This window comes from Atractosteus spatula, chromosome 1, assembly GCF_055471065.1.
Source record: "Atractosteus spatula isolate fAtrSpa1 chromosome 1, fAtrSpa1.hap1, whole genome shotgun sequence".
NCBI classification, from domain to species: Eukaryota; Metazoa; Chordata; class Actinopteri; order Semionotiformes; family Lepisosteidae; genus Atractosteus; species Atractosteus spatula.
Genome location: NC_142706.1, coordinates 10298920 through 10314964, shown reverse-complemented (window position 1 = coordinate 10314964; position 16045 = coordinate 10298920). Strand labels below are relative to the sequence as shown.

General features: G+C 38.2%; 1 protein-coding gene across 3 annotated transcripts in view; it reads left to right on the top strand.

Moving 5' to 3' along the window:
* Nucleotides 1-650: 650 nt before the first annotated feature.
* LOC148840581 (ankyrin-2-like) overlaps nucleotides 651-16045 on the top strand; it is an 87358-nt gene continuing 71963 nt past the window's right edge. For all 3 annotated transcript variants that reach the window (XM_088939441.1, XM_088939360.1, XM_088939520.1), the window contains exons 1-4: nucleotides 651-970; nucleotides 10266-10367; nucleotides 13621-13719; nucleotides 15595-15693. In XM_088939441.1, coding sequence (XP_088795567.1) covers nucleotides 839-970; nucleotides 10266-10367; nucleotides 13621-13719; nucleotides 15595-15693 — 432 coding nt within the window. In that variant the 5' untranslated portion in view covers nucleotides 651-838. The remainder of the gene's footprint in view (nucleotides 971-10265; nucleotides 10368-13620; nucleotides 13720-15594; nucleotides 15694-16045) is intronic.

The following is a 16045-nucleotide window of genomic DNA, read 5'->3' as shown; positions in this document are numbered from 1 at the left end:
CAGAGTCTGAAAAATCAATTGGAAACAAGTCTGTCAGACTGTTCAGTGCATTTCAGCTTGGCTCAATCGATGGAGAGGGCTGTTGGCTATAATGTGATACATGCAGGCTTCCACAACCACAGATCCATGATCAATCTACAGGAAATTTTGATTTTATATCACAGTGTACTATACTGTAAAATTAAAGCACTTATTAGTAATTTTAGGTAACATGTTCTAGTATTCCAGGCAAATTCCCTGCTATGGAGTATTTTAACTGTGCTGCTGTATTATAGAGTATATACATTTTAGACAGGTTGACGATTAGGTTTTAGTGTTCTGAAGTTCTTCTGAAATTCAACCCTTAGAGGAAGTTGCAGATGGGGAGACAGCAAACCTTAAAAGCCTTTGGACTGTGAGTTGTAGAGCAATCCTGTTGTTGCTGGTGGTAACTCGGTAAGATGCAGCTGTGTAGTGGAATTCCATAACAGCTGGGCATTGAAGAACTGTTGCTGTCTTGGCATGCTACACTGGAGTCCACTGCAGACCCTAGATTCACATACATAGTTAGTGTGGTGGGTGTAAAAATAGCTGGGGTAGTGCCTGAATTAGAAATGGGTGGCTGTTTGCAACAGCAGTTGTTGGTATTCCCAAGAAGATTTTAGAGACAGGGTGGCAGAATGAGGCAGGAGTTGCTGGTTCAGAGCAGCCTCTATGTATTAGTGTGGTAGTCACTCTACCATTTTGGTTTGGCGTGAGGGTTTTGTTTGTTTGCTGAGCCTCATCAGCAAACAATCAGTTTGTAGGCAGAGGTCATTGGCCCTTTTATGACACCAAGGCTTTGTTACCATTAGTTGCTATGGGCAATGCAGCGCTTTGTCAGTCCTGTCACTCGGACAAGGGCATGAAAAAAACAAAAGGCAGCTTGCAGAACCTGGACAAAATTCCAGACTACTATGGATGTGATATAAGCAAGGAGCCCGAATCACTGGTAAGCAATGTGTTTGAGGGTCTGAGGCTATTTAAGCTACCAATAGCTTTTTTCTGTTGTATTTACTTTAGTAAAGTAAAGGCAACTGTAGACATTTGACAGGCTATGCCGTGACATTCCAGCCTTTGGAAGAAGTTTGAAATGCTTCTACTGTATGTGTGTTTTCACAGAAAGTGAAATGCTTTACTGTTCAGATGCCTGTTTGCTGTTTATAGTCAGATTGAGGAAATATTAATAATATGGAATTAATCATGACAAAGGATTACATAACAGAGTGCTCTCATGTGGAATCATTGACTCAGTTAATCTAGATTTAGATGGTTTGGGGCCAACTGCGTTTTATAATATCTGAGCTATATACTGTAGCTGTGAACTGCAAATTGTTAAATTTATTTATTATTTTAATGGATTTCTGTATGGCTGCTTCTTTCTGCTTGTAATTTTTTTATGTGGAGTTACAGTATTATAAACTGTGATAAATAAGGATGACCTCAGGAAAAGAGGCGAGTGCCCATACATTTGTTTGCAGTTTGTTAGGTAAAGCTGTATTATGAAGGCTGTGAAAGTTTTTTAAGTGCTGAGGATATCATTTTCTTAACCCTGACTTAGGGGTCAAAAGATTACTAGCTATGCATTCATGTGCTATTTATGGTAATTTATGTGCTGTAATGTTGAGTAAAATGTGAAATCTCAAACGCAGGGCAATGTGTTGCTGCAAAGCAGGTTAATTTAGTAATTTTCAAGGGAGAGCTTCATTTCTTGCATGCTGAACAGGACATGGAGCTGTTTCAATATTTTGTTCTTCAGCTATATTTTTTATGTTGTGACTTGTGACAAATTATGGATGAAGAAATCTGATTTGGTTACCATGGTAATCAGCAAAGCTATTATGAATCTTACCTTTCTCTAATCATCTTTTCAATATTAGAATCCTGGTCTACCAGTTCAAATGCACAATGATGAACTACTGTTTATTGTTACATATGCTCAATTGGAGATACAGGAAAATAGAAAATCTGTTTTCATGCTGGCTTCATTGGATGACACGCTGTTGACGCAAATTAGCAGAGAGCTACTGTATAGCAGGGAATGAAGCTTTATCTGTAAGTAATGTCTCTGAAGGCCACCGATTCTCAAAGCTAAGCGCTTTTGTTTTTTTCTCCATCATGTGTCCTGGTGTGAAAGATAAACAGTCAGGCCTTTGACATTAAACTGTTCTGGCAGCTGGCCTGGCTCACTTGATGCTGCTGCTTAAATATAGAAAATATTGATGAGAGACTGATCAGACAGGAGCCAGAGACTCGCCCCAGTGACTCGGGTTCAATCCCAGACTCTCTGCTTCTATAATGTGGGCTACTTTAATCAGAGGGGATTTCTTTCTGTCTTTTTCATCGTATCTAGTTTTTTCAAAATCAGTCTTTCAACTTAGATGGATATGCCATTGTGTGTACCAGAAAAAAAAAAGATAAATGTAAATCTGTGAAAAATTGTAATGTTTTTTTGTGAAGCTTGTTTGAAAAGTAACTTTGTTTTAGAAGTGGGTGTCTCTAACGTTTTGAATTCCAGATTTTGAAGCTGGCCCTAGGGAAAATAATATATTTTAACCCCATCTAGATTATCGTAATATATAATTAAGGCACAATGAGCTTTCACATAAATGTTTAGTTTACCTTCTGTGTTCTGTTAAAATGTTGAAGATCTTCAAATTAATCAGATTGTTAAGGCACACCGAAAGTGGAATGACTAAAAGACAACAAAATGGATGGCAGTATTTCAAGGGAAAATAGGCTCAAGCTAATTCACTGAATTAACAATGACTTTTACACATAATGATGAGCTAAACACCTTCCATCTTACCGTGATCTTAATCTGTAAATAAGGTTGAATGCATATCTGCCCCATATAGTGAGAACACTCAAATGCATCATTGCCACTTTTAGTTTTCTGATTATTTTTAAAAAGGAGAAAACATTCTAATGTTATGAACACAAACAGAAAAGATTAAACCATGTACCAAGTCTCTTAGATAAGCATTCTTAAAGTTTTATATGATACTTTGTGTAATTTTTTTTTCTGGTGGTAAATATCCTCTGATTAAGACCAATGTGAGTTTGCAGTCTTCTAGACCGCAGTGTAAAAAATGTGAAACTACATTTGACTTAGGAATTCCCAGCTGATAAGGGAAGCAGAAGGACATTCCCAGTGGCCAACTCCCATTTCTGCAGCTGTCATGAGTTTGCAGAGACTGTGGATTGTTTTCACAGCCGGAAGCTGTTTTTCACAGTTAGAACAGTGCAGTCAGTACTGGGTTACATCTTGTTTTATTGTAGGTTGCCACACAAACACAAAAATTCAAAATGTCTGCTGAACAATAGACATTCAATGGGAAGTATATTCCTCTCTTCAGCACCGTGAATTCAGTAGGGAGGCGGACAGCTCCCCTTAATGGCTATCCTGGTATATTTTGGATCTTTGTCATTGTTTGGTGGTCTTCTCTGATATATTCTTTTCCTTTGTTCTGGCAATCAAATTGAGAAGAATGACACATGTTTTTGCGAATTGAACTACTGATCCCAGTAAAATAGCAGAATGAGACACCGCAGTATAAAAAAGAAAGTCAGACAGTTAATCAATCACTCATTTGCGATTGGAACCACAAGATACTTTGCACCAAAGCAATAGTTTAGAGTTACAATCCCCCCCTTACTGTAATATGCTGTATTAGATTGTTTATTCAGAAGAAGAGATATTTGTGATGGCTTTAGAAGTGCCTAGCCATGCCCTGCAATATGTCCGTTCGAGATTACTGTCAATACTGTTCTGAGCTTCCAACATAGAAGAGGAATTAATGTTTGTAGAATTGTTCAACAGCTACGTCTTCCCACAGCGCCCACACAAATACAAGCTCGACTTCAAAGGGAAAAACACCATGTCCACTGGATGTGAATGGAAGGACCTGTTTTCTTTTTAATCTTAATCTTCTTGAGCTTTCAATGAATATCGTAGATATTCTGGTTCATGCTCTGCTGCGGTAACCTGGGCTTTGGCAGAGCTTGAACAGAACCTCTCCAGATCATGGAACATCACTAAGACCAAACTGGCACATTAGGGTGGTGATGCAGTGCAGTCATTGCTGAAAGGGGCGCACATGTCTGTCCCTTTCTCAGTTGTTTTTTCACCTGACCTAATCTGGGAATGTGTTGGAACAGCAAAATGATGTTTAGTTTGAAATTAAAATGTTATGATTTTATTTTTAAAAAAGACTGAGTTGTAGGAACCTTTTACCTTGGAGTAATATGGATTACTACTGACTGCAAGATATCTGTGGTGTTCATGGTTTCCTTTGCTGGGAGTATAAAATGGATTTTGCACTAGCAGTTAGTTATTTAAATTGTTCATCCTACTGACAGTGGTAGTTTTCTCTATTAATACTTTTATTTCCTGTTCATATTGTCAGAAAATACAATCATACCCTTGTGTACTATCAGTTGGACATATAACTCAAATTGAAATCTAAATTGTTGAATTATTGTTCTGTATCTGGTCCTTTGTTGCCAACATCCAACGTTTCCAGAGTTCTGTGTAATTGCTTATGAAAAAAATAAAGTGGGTGTTTCTATATTGCTCTGCTCTTCTCTTGTGGTTTGCTGTTGTGTTTTGCTCTCCTTTCAGGGGCCTGAGTAATACATTCCGTGACTTTGTGCATATCATGCAATGCAGGGCTTCTGGATCAGTGCCAGAGCTTGATTCCTTTTTGATCTCCTGTCTTTCAGAAAACCTTGAGAGCCATGACTTATCTCTCTGTTGTATAAAATGTGTGAGTTCATAGTACAGCCTGTATTCAGCCAGCATGGGTAAAGTTGAGTCATTCTGTCCCCTGTTAATTGCAGTATCGTGTGCCCTCTTCATCTTTCCCCTGTCCTTGAAAGCTTTTATCAGATTAGCTGTGTCATAGCAGGGGATCTATCATCTCTTTTTTTATTCTAGTAATTTAATTGATATTATTTCTAGTGGTACAGAAGTATTAACAGTGAATACTCATTTAAAATTAATACAAGATAAGAAAAATATCAAAGCCATTATCCTTACTATTAGGGTTCTGTTCAGTGAAATTTCTTATGTGAATGTGATAGTAAAACAACTGTTGTATTTGGTTTTTCCTTGTCATCGATTGACAGCTGGATAGGATTCTGTAAAAGTGATTACATACTGTATATACTGTAATATCATGTTAAAGTAAAGGAAAATCCATTTTTCACAACCAAAAAAATACACAGGACACCTCATGGTTTAAGTATTGATTCTTGATTGTTTCTGTGGGTACTGCATTTTGCATGGCTACTGCAACATGCAGAGGAAAAGCTGTTTGTGGGTCTATCCCAATTACATACAGTATTAATGTTATTTTCCACCTTCACAGTTTTGGTGATGGCATTAAACATCCCAGTTCTGACACATAATATCACTTGAGCACCTGAGCAACACTTGAGCATCTTCAAAAACATCATATCTACAAATGTGGCATTGGAGGCTGGCTGTATTAATTGTCTGTGGCAGAATTCAATGGCAATGTAAAAAGAAGAGACATTAAGGTAACCAAACAGCAACTACAGTAATAACTCACTTAACAAGGGGATGTGTTCCAGATAAAGTACTCTATTAGCACTGGCAATCAGTGTTAATAGAGAGAGCTACAGTCTGGGGTCAGTGGAGACCTGTTCCCCAGACTGCTAGCTCGTACATATTGTACAGTATAAACATTTTGTGAGGGCTTGAGTGGGTTATCGGTGATGGGGTGATGGTATTACTGACATTTTTACCACAGAATATAATTTAGGAATCTACTTTTATGCAGAAAAGAGCTTTATTTTTAAATTACTGGACTGTTACAGGAGACAAACTTGGCCACGTACCGAAACATTCAGTCAGAACTTGCATGCCTTCAGTCCTTTAGCTTGGCAGCGGTGGGAGACTAACGAGAGGAGCTACAGTACATCTGCCAGGATGGGCCTGGCTATGGCTCACAGGCATGTTAATAAGCTAAAAATGCCAGATCACAGTGAGGCCGTGCACACACAAAGAAGCAGGAGAGCGATCATAAATCACTCCGGCCATACTGTATAGTAAATATACATAATATGGCTCAGTCTCACTCATTGGTTCTAGCTTTTAGCATATATAGAGAAGGTGCCCCTACTCCTGGAGTGAGTATACTTAGAGGCATGTGCAATTGTTTCTAACAGATTTCATTCTGTAGTATCTAATATGGATAATTACAGATTTTCGTGATTTTAGTTATTTATCCAATACATTGTAAAGTTATATGTTGGAATGCAATATACAATAAAAGTTCACAACTCTAAGGCCCTTATTAAATTTACATAGCAGTATGTCTTCATAAAAAATCCTATCATTCATTTACAGTATTTTCCTCCATTGCTATTTTCTTTAGCTTTGAGTGAATTTTCTTTGGTTCTTAGTTCTGAAAATCTAAAAAAAATGGAAGAACACCTGCAACTATAAATACAACTACAGATAATAAATCACATCAGGGTGTAAGAAACACAGCTACGGAATCCACCTCTAATATTATAATATCTCAAAGCTTAAGAAAGTTCTCATTGAAGGGTTTTAAAGCAATTGTGTCTTCTTTGTCTTCATTGTGTGAATATTATTTCTCAAAAGGTGAGGCTTCCACAGAAACAACTTACTTAAAAGAAACAGCGAGTAGTGCACAATTATTTTATTATTGAAAAAGGTAATACATATTCTTTGTGTATTGTAAGATAAGTTGTCATTGGAATTCTAAGGCGTTTTAGTTAATGGTGGTATTGAGTGCTTTCAGACAATATACTGATCTGTTTGTATACTCTACATACTGTACAGTGGGTCTAACCTTTTTCAGACTGTATGTTTTTTATGAACAAACTTTGTCTCTTTTAAAAGAGGATGCTTGATATAAAGCTAAACTGCTTTTAAAATGTTAGAACATAATCTGTTTTGATATCTAAGCTTATAGCAGTCAAAACAATTGTAATCTGACCATTTTTTACATTTACAATCTTTTTTCATATACATACAATATTTCGACCTGCATTTTCCCGATGTTTAAATTATTGTATGAAATGTTTTCAAATACTACCTTTGCTACATTTCTTAGCATGTTAAAATCCCCCCAGAAATCATGTTAGGAATTGGAACAAGACTTACATTAAATAAAAGAAAAAAACAGAGGGCATCAATAAAAATATAATACAATCTAATTTTACAATAATGAAATATTAATACTTTGGATTCTGGCTAACATATTCTTACAAATATATTTTTTAAATTCTTATCTTGGCTACTTTAAAGAGATTTTCAGAAAGATGAATAGCTTTCTATTGAAAATTATCTTCAAAAAGTCTGGTATTAAGAGTACAATCCATAAGTGATCTAATGCTTTAACTGTATGTTCAAGAATGCAATTCATTCAGTGAATTCAATTTCACTTTTTTTCAAAATATTGTTTGTCCATTAGTGTTGCCATTATTAATGCTAAGCCTTTATGTGCTTGTGATAAACAGCAAGAGTTCTCTTGCAGCAGGGTGTTATCACGAGAAATGTAATGACATAGCTTTGGGATTACTTTAGGGAATGCCTCTCATCTCCATTCTATCAACACATCCTTTCCCATGAGAGGAGAACTCTCCTGCAGTGCCTGTGTGTGTGTGCTCAGGCTGACCACACCTCTGAAGGTGCAGTGCAGACTAGTGTTGTATTACTGCGTTGCTCAGCATATTATTGGCTACCGCCTTCCTGCCTGTGGCTGCAGGCTTCTGCTTCTGTATGCCGGGGCTGATTGCAGTACACTCTGTTCTGCAGTGGTCTCTGCATTTTAATGAAGGTACTTGAGACTAGAGTTTTTATGTTTCACGTTTTGAAAAGCTTGTGCATAACATTAACTCAGGTCACTGCACCAGTCTCTGGCTTTATCTAAAATGCACATATCATAGTAATGGTAGGTGATTCAAAGCTTTTACATGAGGACAAACTGTATGCAAATGTATAAAAATAGGAAAGTGCTCCTATAATGATTTACAGTACATTTAAAATCTAAGTTTCTGTTTTGGAACTACTGTAAATATTATATCCTACTTCATATCATACTTTACACACATTATGTACTGTAGCTCTATGTGCTGTATATTAGCAATGGTGATAGATGTCAGTGACTGTGAATGCTGCATTAGTATTATTACTGCTGAGCTTTTTAACCTTTCAAATATAGTATGCAAAATTTTAAAGACAGTTGTACTCTGTATGGTGTTTTCTGCAGACCATTTTAAGATTAAAAGCTAACATGATACCTCGTGTAACAAGTAACATGCAACACGCTAAGCATTCAGTCTTGGCTCTGAGCTCAGCGATGTTGCTGTGACCAATCAACCAAATCTGGGTAAACAATGTGATTTCAAATCTCGATCCATGCACAGCTGCTCTTCTTTGTCTGACTGGCCCTGGCTTGTTGAGCCAATCGATAACTGTTCCCCTGCTGGGGCTTTGCAGTCTGAATTTAAATGTTCTTGGATGGGTAACTGACAAACCAGCTGTAACAGCAAAGGTCTCTTATTCAACAGAGTATTCTTGCACTTCTGCCATTGTCTACTCTAGGAGAACCTGAGATGCTGTTTCAGCAAACCTGGCCATGATGATAAGGCGAAGTGAACTATGACTAGACAGCTATACTCCCATCACAGAAATGCAGTTTTTGAAGGTCATCTAAAACAGGGCACTCAGAAAAGAAGCCATCTTACCAGTATATTGTTCAATTATTTTATTACACAGCAAACAGAATCATATGGTGAATTTATTTGTAAATCTGTTTGCAAAATGCCTGATATATTTGATGTGTAGGTATACATGATTAAAATTCATAAATGCTAACTAAACTGGGATGGGAATATTTTTCAACAATTGATAATTCCATTCAAGACACACCTTTGCATTTAGAGTTATGGAAAACTAAAGCTTGAGCTAGATCCTCACAAAATTGGTGAAGCTGACTATGGAACCCTCTAAACAAACACCTACTAGGAGAAGGATCAAATACATTCCTCTCATGTGTTCCCCCCTTCTTTAACTTATAAACTGAAGTCCGGGGGAGATGACAACGACAAGTCAGTCTCACTCAGCTGCACTTAATCACCATATTATGAAATTGGCTATATACTGTATACCAATATACCAAACTTAAATACCTTCTTTTACATCCATCTCAAGCATCCCCCCCCCCATCTCCACCTTGCAGCTACCCCTTGGTTAACTCCTCTCTGAATGGGGTTGGAGCCTCCTCATCTTATGGCGGGGGGCTGCCCATTGACCCAGTAAGAATAAGCCAAACCTCTCTTACTAAGTATTGCAAGCACTCACAAAGCATTCAGTCCTTGGATGCTGTTGTCCTTAGTGACATGCAGTCGGTCAACACAGTACTGGTTGGTAAAAAGCTCGGCCTTTAACGATACCACATGTTCTGGCAAGACAAGAACAGAATTGCCCCAGTGAGCCTCACCCATCACCCAGTTGTGTGCTGCCACCTGTGAGCCTCCAGCCACAGTTATTGGAAATCTCAAGGAATACAGGATTCTTTGTCACCAGGAACTGAGTTTCTTTTGCTTCAGATGAGCCATTCAGGATTTATTGCATAATGTGCTTCTTTTATAGGCTAAATGAATTCAGCATTATTCCTCTATTAACAAAATGCATGCTAATGTTGTTAAATGTATTGTTTTGTTTAAGATGTGGTTATTCACATAAAATAAAATGATGAGATTCTAATCATCTTGCTCATTTCATTTTTTGCATTTCTGTTTGTTATTTTTTGTTTGTAACTTGCAGTGTGTTAGACAGGTTTATAGCTTACAACTGTTATTTCAATTATTGGAATGATTACTCACTGCAACTTTTACAGTAAATCAGTGGTGAAAGTGTGGATAGTACACTTACATTTAATATTTTTTTTGCCAAAAAATGCCACTGTATCTTTAAAAAGTGTGTGAATGACCAATTGAGAAATAACTAAAGATATGCCAAAGACAAAAGCTATAATCCAGATGGAATAGAGCTCAGAGGAAACTGTGTGGTTGTGTTCTGAACTTTGTGTTTGCTTTGTGTTTGAAACTATCTATGTCTGATGACTGATTCAAGCCCAGCTTCCGTTCTATATGACTTCATGGTACGTTCTATACATTCTGCACTCTTTATGCTGAAGATAGACTGGACAGTTCTTACCTTCACTTTCTCTCTTTTCTCTCAGTCTGACAGCAACACGAGTTTCCTGCGAGCAGCCCGGGCTGGAAACATTGACAAAGTGCTGGAGTATCTCAAAGGAGGAGTAGACATCAGCACTTGTAACCAGGTAAGGACCACAGTATCCAGTGCTAGATTTTTTGTTCTGTTTTACAGTATATGCTTTTTCTGCTATCCGTGTTCACATACATTACAGAATGTTGCTGGTGTAAAAAAAGAAAACGTTTCAGTTTCTTTCAATCCTAATGCATGCTGCATTTTGAATGCCTAATACGCATTTAATGTGGCTTGCTGAAATGTTCCGAAAAAAAATAATCTTATGAGTGAGGAGAATCGATGCCTATACAATGCATTAAGGTAGCTTCAATGAGAGGGGCAAGGAAAAAAGTGTCAATTTTGTTTCTTTTCTTTTTATTAGATGTAATCTTTGCAGTTCTGTAGAAGTACTCGAGGTGTCATACAAATTCTCATTCCTCTGATATTTTAAGACTAAATAAGTCCAAGGAGGATGATGGAGAGCCCTTGCCTTGACTTTGTTGTAAGGTGTAGGCTGCAGTCTCCCCCCACATCCCCTTTTCCACTCTCTGCTGGACCTGTGGCCATGCTGTGAATCGCTCACATTGTGACACAATGCTAATTGCAGTTCAAGGTTGCAGCCATGGCCAAAACCTAATCAACATTTTGCACTTCAAGTCTTTGCAACTGAATAGTCCAAGTATCCCTTTCTTGGCAGCACTAGGCGTGTACAAGATTGTTTAAATTCACAAGGTGCTGCTGATGTAGGCTATTGGGTGTCTCCTCTGTCCCTGCCTGGTTCCTTCAAGGCGTCCGTGACACCAAAGTCCTCTGCAGAGTGTGCAGAAGTCTGGCTCAACAAGCTCGTGTACTGAATCAACAAGACGTGCCTGTCTGCTCTCCTAGTGTTGACTCAGGGATGAAAAAAAACCCATCTGCTAGTCACTCCCGCCTTCGTCACTATATTCTGTACTGTGGGGGCCAACAGAATTTGTAATTGAAGAACTGTGACCTTCATTCTTTGACAAGTACCAAAGATCATTGAAGTCACATGTATTGGAGTCTTGTTGAGACACTACAAGAAAATAAAATAGATTGGCTTGTTTTTATCATAAAAGAAAATTATTCACCTGGTATAAATGCCACATAGGCTTCAGCAGATATTATCCTATCCATCTTGTGGCTTCTGAAAGTATTTCTCTACTGCTTTTACAAGACATCAGATGCTTATAGGTTAATCTTCCTAATTATGGTCACATAAGGTATTTGCCAGTGTGACTGGGAATTGGTAACACCATCTCCTTATATTGACAAGTTGTCAGGACTTGCTTCTGAGTAGTGTCTCAGTTGTTTATTGGTCTCAAGTGGGCATAATTAGCTCTATGTCTAATCTAGAGGTGTAGTATTTAAGTTTTTTTCACTTGGATATCCACATATAAAATCAGAATTTTGTATGAATAATACCCAGTGTCAAGGACAAGCACTATAAATACAGTAAGTAGCCATTTTGCTGCTGTTGTAATTGGACCAGAGGAGCATGACTGTAGAGTGAAGTTGTGGTACAGTACATGACCAGCATGGGCCCAGTCTGCAGCAGGGAGCTGAAGTGAATGCTTGATACATAAAGGGATTTCAGTTGTCAGCCTGTCCACAACAAGTTCAGAGTTCAGATCATGCTGAAGGGCTGGTGGACAAGAGGCCCAGGGAGACCTCAGCTATGTGTGACTGTCTGAAGATGTGACGTGCTGCATTACTGCCTGCTGTTTATGTTCAAGATGTTTTTGCATACAGTATATACTCAAAATGCATCACATACTGTTCTAACACTATCTAGAGGGCTCTTAAAGAAGGGAGTGATAATACTCGTCTACAGCTTATTGAGGAGAACCTTAACCAGAGGTTTGATAGATGCTGAGAGAGGCCACACTGAAATGAGATACTGACTGATTGCCTTTCAAAATGGAAACTAATGCCCTTCATGAAAGACTTATGAAACACATGTCCATTTAGGGGGTTTGGATTATAAGGAATCAAAGTACTTTCAGCCTGTTCATCATACACGTCATCCTTTTTCTTGGAGCTAAATGCTCAGTGACTATATATCCATAATAACGCCATCTCCTGGTTGAATGCAGGACATAAAGGTATACGGTCCTGTATTCCTGTGTACAGCAAACCTTCTGTACAATCAACATGCTAAGAGTAAGCATATTTAATACTGAATGTTTTACTTACATTTACATTTACTTACAAAAAGTATTCAATGGATAAGTGTGTGTGGGGGTATCTTTGTCTCCCCCCTTTTTTGCCATCCCCACTCAGATTTTTATGTTCAGACACTATGTGCCAGGAGAGAGGAAGTTTGACAGTTTTCAGATTTTACACATTTCACATGATTTCACATTGGTGCCATCAATGTGTGGGGGTCACTTAAACTGATCATCTAATCCTCCTGATGGCCAAGCACTGTAGCACGGCAGCTGCTCTAAGGAGGATAATAAAAATTATAATCTTGCAACTGGGGCTCCAACCTATTTACCATTCATACACGCTCTCAATCCAGAATCCTCTGTGCCTTGTTTGCGCCTTTCCAGGATGTGAGCTCACATGTACTGTACCACTTAACTCTATGAGAGATTGCAACTACAGTCCCCAGTTTGTGATGTATTGGCCACCCTATCTCTCACAGAAAGAACATCAGGTGAAAATAATGACCTAATTGTCAACCAGTAACAAAGACACTGTGGTTATTTTTTGCAATGAAAGGTAACAAAGTAGCAATGTTTATCATCTTTTAAACTGAGTTTGTAGATACAGCCTCAACCTTTGAAGTGGATATGGCTGTATTTGTCCTACATGTACTGTAGCTTCTTTTCATTTCCACTTGCGATTTGATGTCTGGTGCAGAGGTGCATAGCATATTTTTTTCGTGCATCAGTTACATCGGAGAGTGACTGATCTCATTATTGACTGTATGAGAACATTTATATACAGTATGTTAAGATAAGATCACTTTATTGGCCATGTACAATTTCTTGTATTAGGAATTTGTCTTTTCGCATACCCCAGCTTGCTCTCCAAGAGACACACAGACAGGGAGAGAAGCTTGGGGTCAGAGCACAGGGTCAGCCATTTATATAGCACCCCTGGAGCAGTTGGGGTTAAGGGCCTTGCTCAGGGGCCCAACGGAGTAGGATTCCTCTTCTGGCCGCGGGATACGAACCAGCAACGTTCCAGCCACAGGCGCAGATCCTTAGCCACAGAGCCACCATGTTGTATCTCCCCAACATTCTCCTACTGTATGTGTTTCTGTATTTTTGCCTTACACCTTTGTGCTTCTCTTCCAGAATGGACTCAATGCATTACACCTGGCAGCCAAGGAGGGCCATGTGGACCTGGTTCAGGAGCTGCTAGGCAGAGGCTCAGCAGTTGATTCAGCTACCAAGGTGACCTTTTGAAATATAGCCACCACTTCAAGAAAATACTTTACCCACTTCGAACAACTGTTTTATTTGGTTTACACTTTATTCTCCCACGCGGTCATTTTTGAAAGATTTTTAGAATAATTGGAATTAGATACATTGATACGGTATCAGGATTTATTAAGATTCTGGTGTAATAGTTCTCTGTAAGATTTACTATATCTTATACAAGAACACACAACAACCATGTATCAAAACAGGGACAGGGTTTCCTCTTACCAAACCAAGTGTACTCAGATGTACTGTACCGTATGTTACTTTATTCTCTCGCTGGGCCTTTAAATTATCCAAGACAGACTAGGGTAATGTGAGCTGGTTCTTTCATAATCTGTGTCAGTGAAAACCTTCTTAAAGAATCTCAGCAATCCTAAACTTCTGTCGAAAGAACTACCACTCCCTTCTGTCAGCTCTTGGGCTTCAGTCTCTGTTTCACTATTAAGAGGAGACTTGGCTCCTTAGTGACTCAAAAACATTTTTTTCACCCCTTGTCAGAATATGTGATAGTTTGCTAGCTAAAATAGAGATATTGACCCTGTGGTAAATGCATTTCCAAATTAAAACTGAGTGGTGACTCATTTCACTCATGTCATGTGAAAAAGATACCCGAGTCGCATTTTGAGGACCCACGACATCTGAGCAGTGGATAAGTAGTTAACAAATCTCTATATCTCAGTGTCTCATTGATCAGTTTTGCTTAACCACAGTGTCTTAACCTACAGTGTCTCTTCTAAAACACAACATTAAATGTACAGTACTACACAAGTGTAGAATATTGCTGTTAATGAGTAAAAACGGTTACAAAAGGTGGTTGTTAGTGGTAACAGACCTTGAGCAGAGGTTAAAATTCAGAGCCAAAATCTTCATGGGAGGTAAAGCAGAGATATTACCTTGCTCGGGATTCTCTGACGAATGGGACATTCATTATTATTTCATTAAAAAATTGTTTGAGTGAGTGAATTGTTTGAGTCAGGACTGACTTTAATTTTCGTGTTTAGGGGAGAAATAAACAGGCAAGAGCTTAAAAAGGCTTATTTAATAACTTTTTAAATGCAGCTAACATACAGTTTACTAATGTTACTAATATTGTATACTAATGTTGAAGGCACAAAGCACAGATACTGTACTAATATTCAAAGGCCAGTAGTTACATCTGGAGTCATCAGAACCTACCATCTTATATAAGGCCTCCTCCACAATATCCATAACATTCACCACCCCCATAAATAGACATAAATCTTTATGAAGTTAGATAAGAATACTTACAAAAACCCCATCTAAACCTTCACAGGTGACCCTTCCCTCTAAACCGATACTAAAAAACAGACATCCTTTGATTCCTAACTAAAAGGCATCCAAATACATGACAGTGACAAACCTTGTCTGGCAAATTTAAAATGGAAGCTTAAATCATTCTACCAGTATGAAAACTACAGTCCATTTCCCCTAATTCAGTTTAAAACTCTTCACTGCCTAATACCTGATAGGTTTCATTTAATCAAGGAGGAATCTAGTGTTGAAAACGGCTACAGACGAACTTACTGTATACTCTCCTGCTTTCCTGGTGTGTTTTCTTGCTCAAGCTATACAGTATGTTATCTTTTTCTACATAGCCCATGATCACTTGTGTTGACGGTCATTTTATTGTCAGCCCAATCAGTGGTCCACCCATCTCTTCTCCACTCAGATTGGGACTGTGTATCTACCTGTGCAAGAAGTGCAAACAACTCAATATTTCTTTTATCTAGCAACTTCTGGCGCCTGGAGATGGAAGGACTGAATAATGAAAGATTTTTTTTAAACCGCAAGCTATAATAGTTTTTTTCCTGTTTTGTGTGACAGAAAGGAAACACTGCCCTCCATATTGCATCCTTGGCAGGACAAGGAGAAGTTGTCAAAATTCTGGTGAAGCATGGGGCCGATGTCAATACACAGTCTCAGGTGAGTCTCAGGGGTACATTCTTGGCTCCGATGCACTTTTTTTTACAAAATCACAAGCTCTAGAAAAGTTGACTGATTCATTATTTTAGAAGTACTGTCATAATTGAACATACTGTATGTATTAGAAGAAATAAAGTGGATGGGAAGTACAAGTAAAACTAAGAACTTAACTAAGAAGGTACTTCTTTACACAGTGGGTTTTGGGTCAAACTTGCCTTTTTCTACAAGACTGAACTGGGTGATATACTTAGAAAATTACAAAATCACATAACTAAGTAAGGAAACAAAAACACATGAGCCTGATGGAACAAATGACCTCCTTACCTTTGTAAACCTAGCGTTTGGAGGTGTT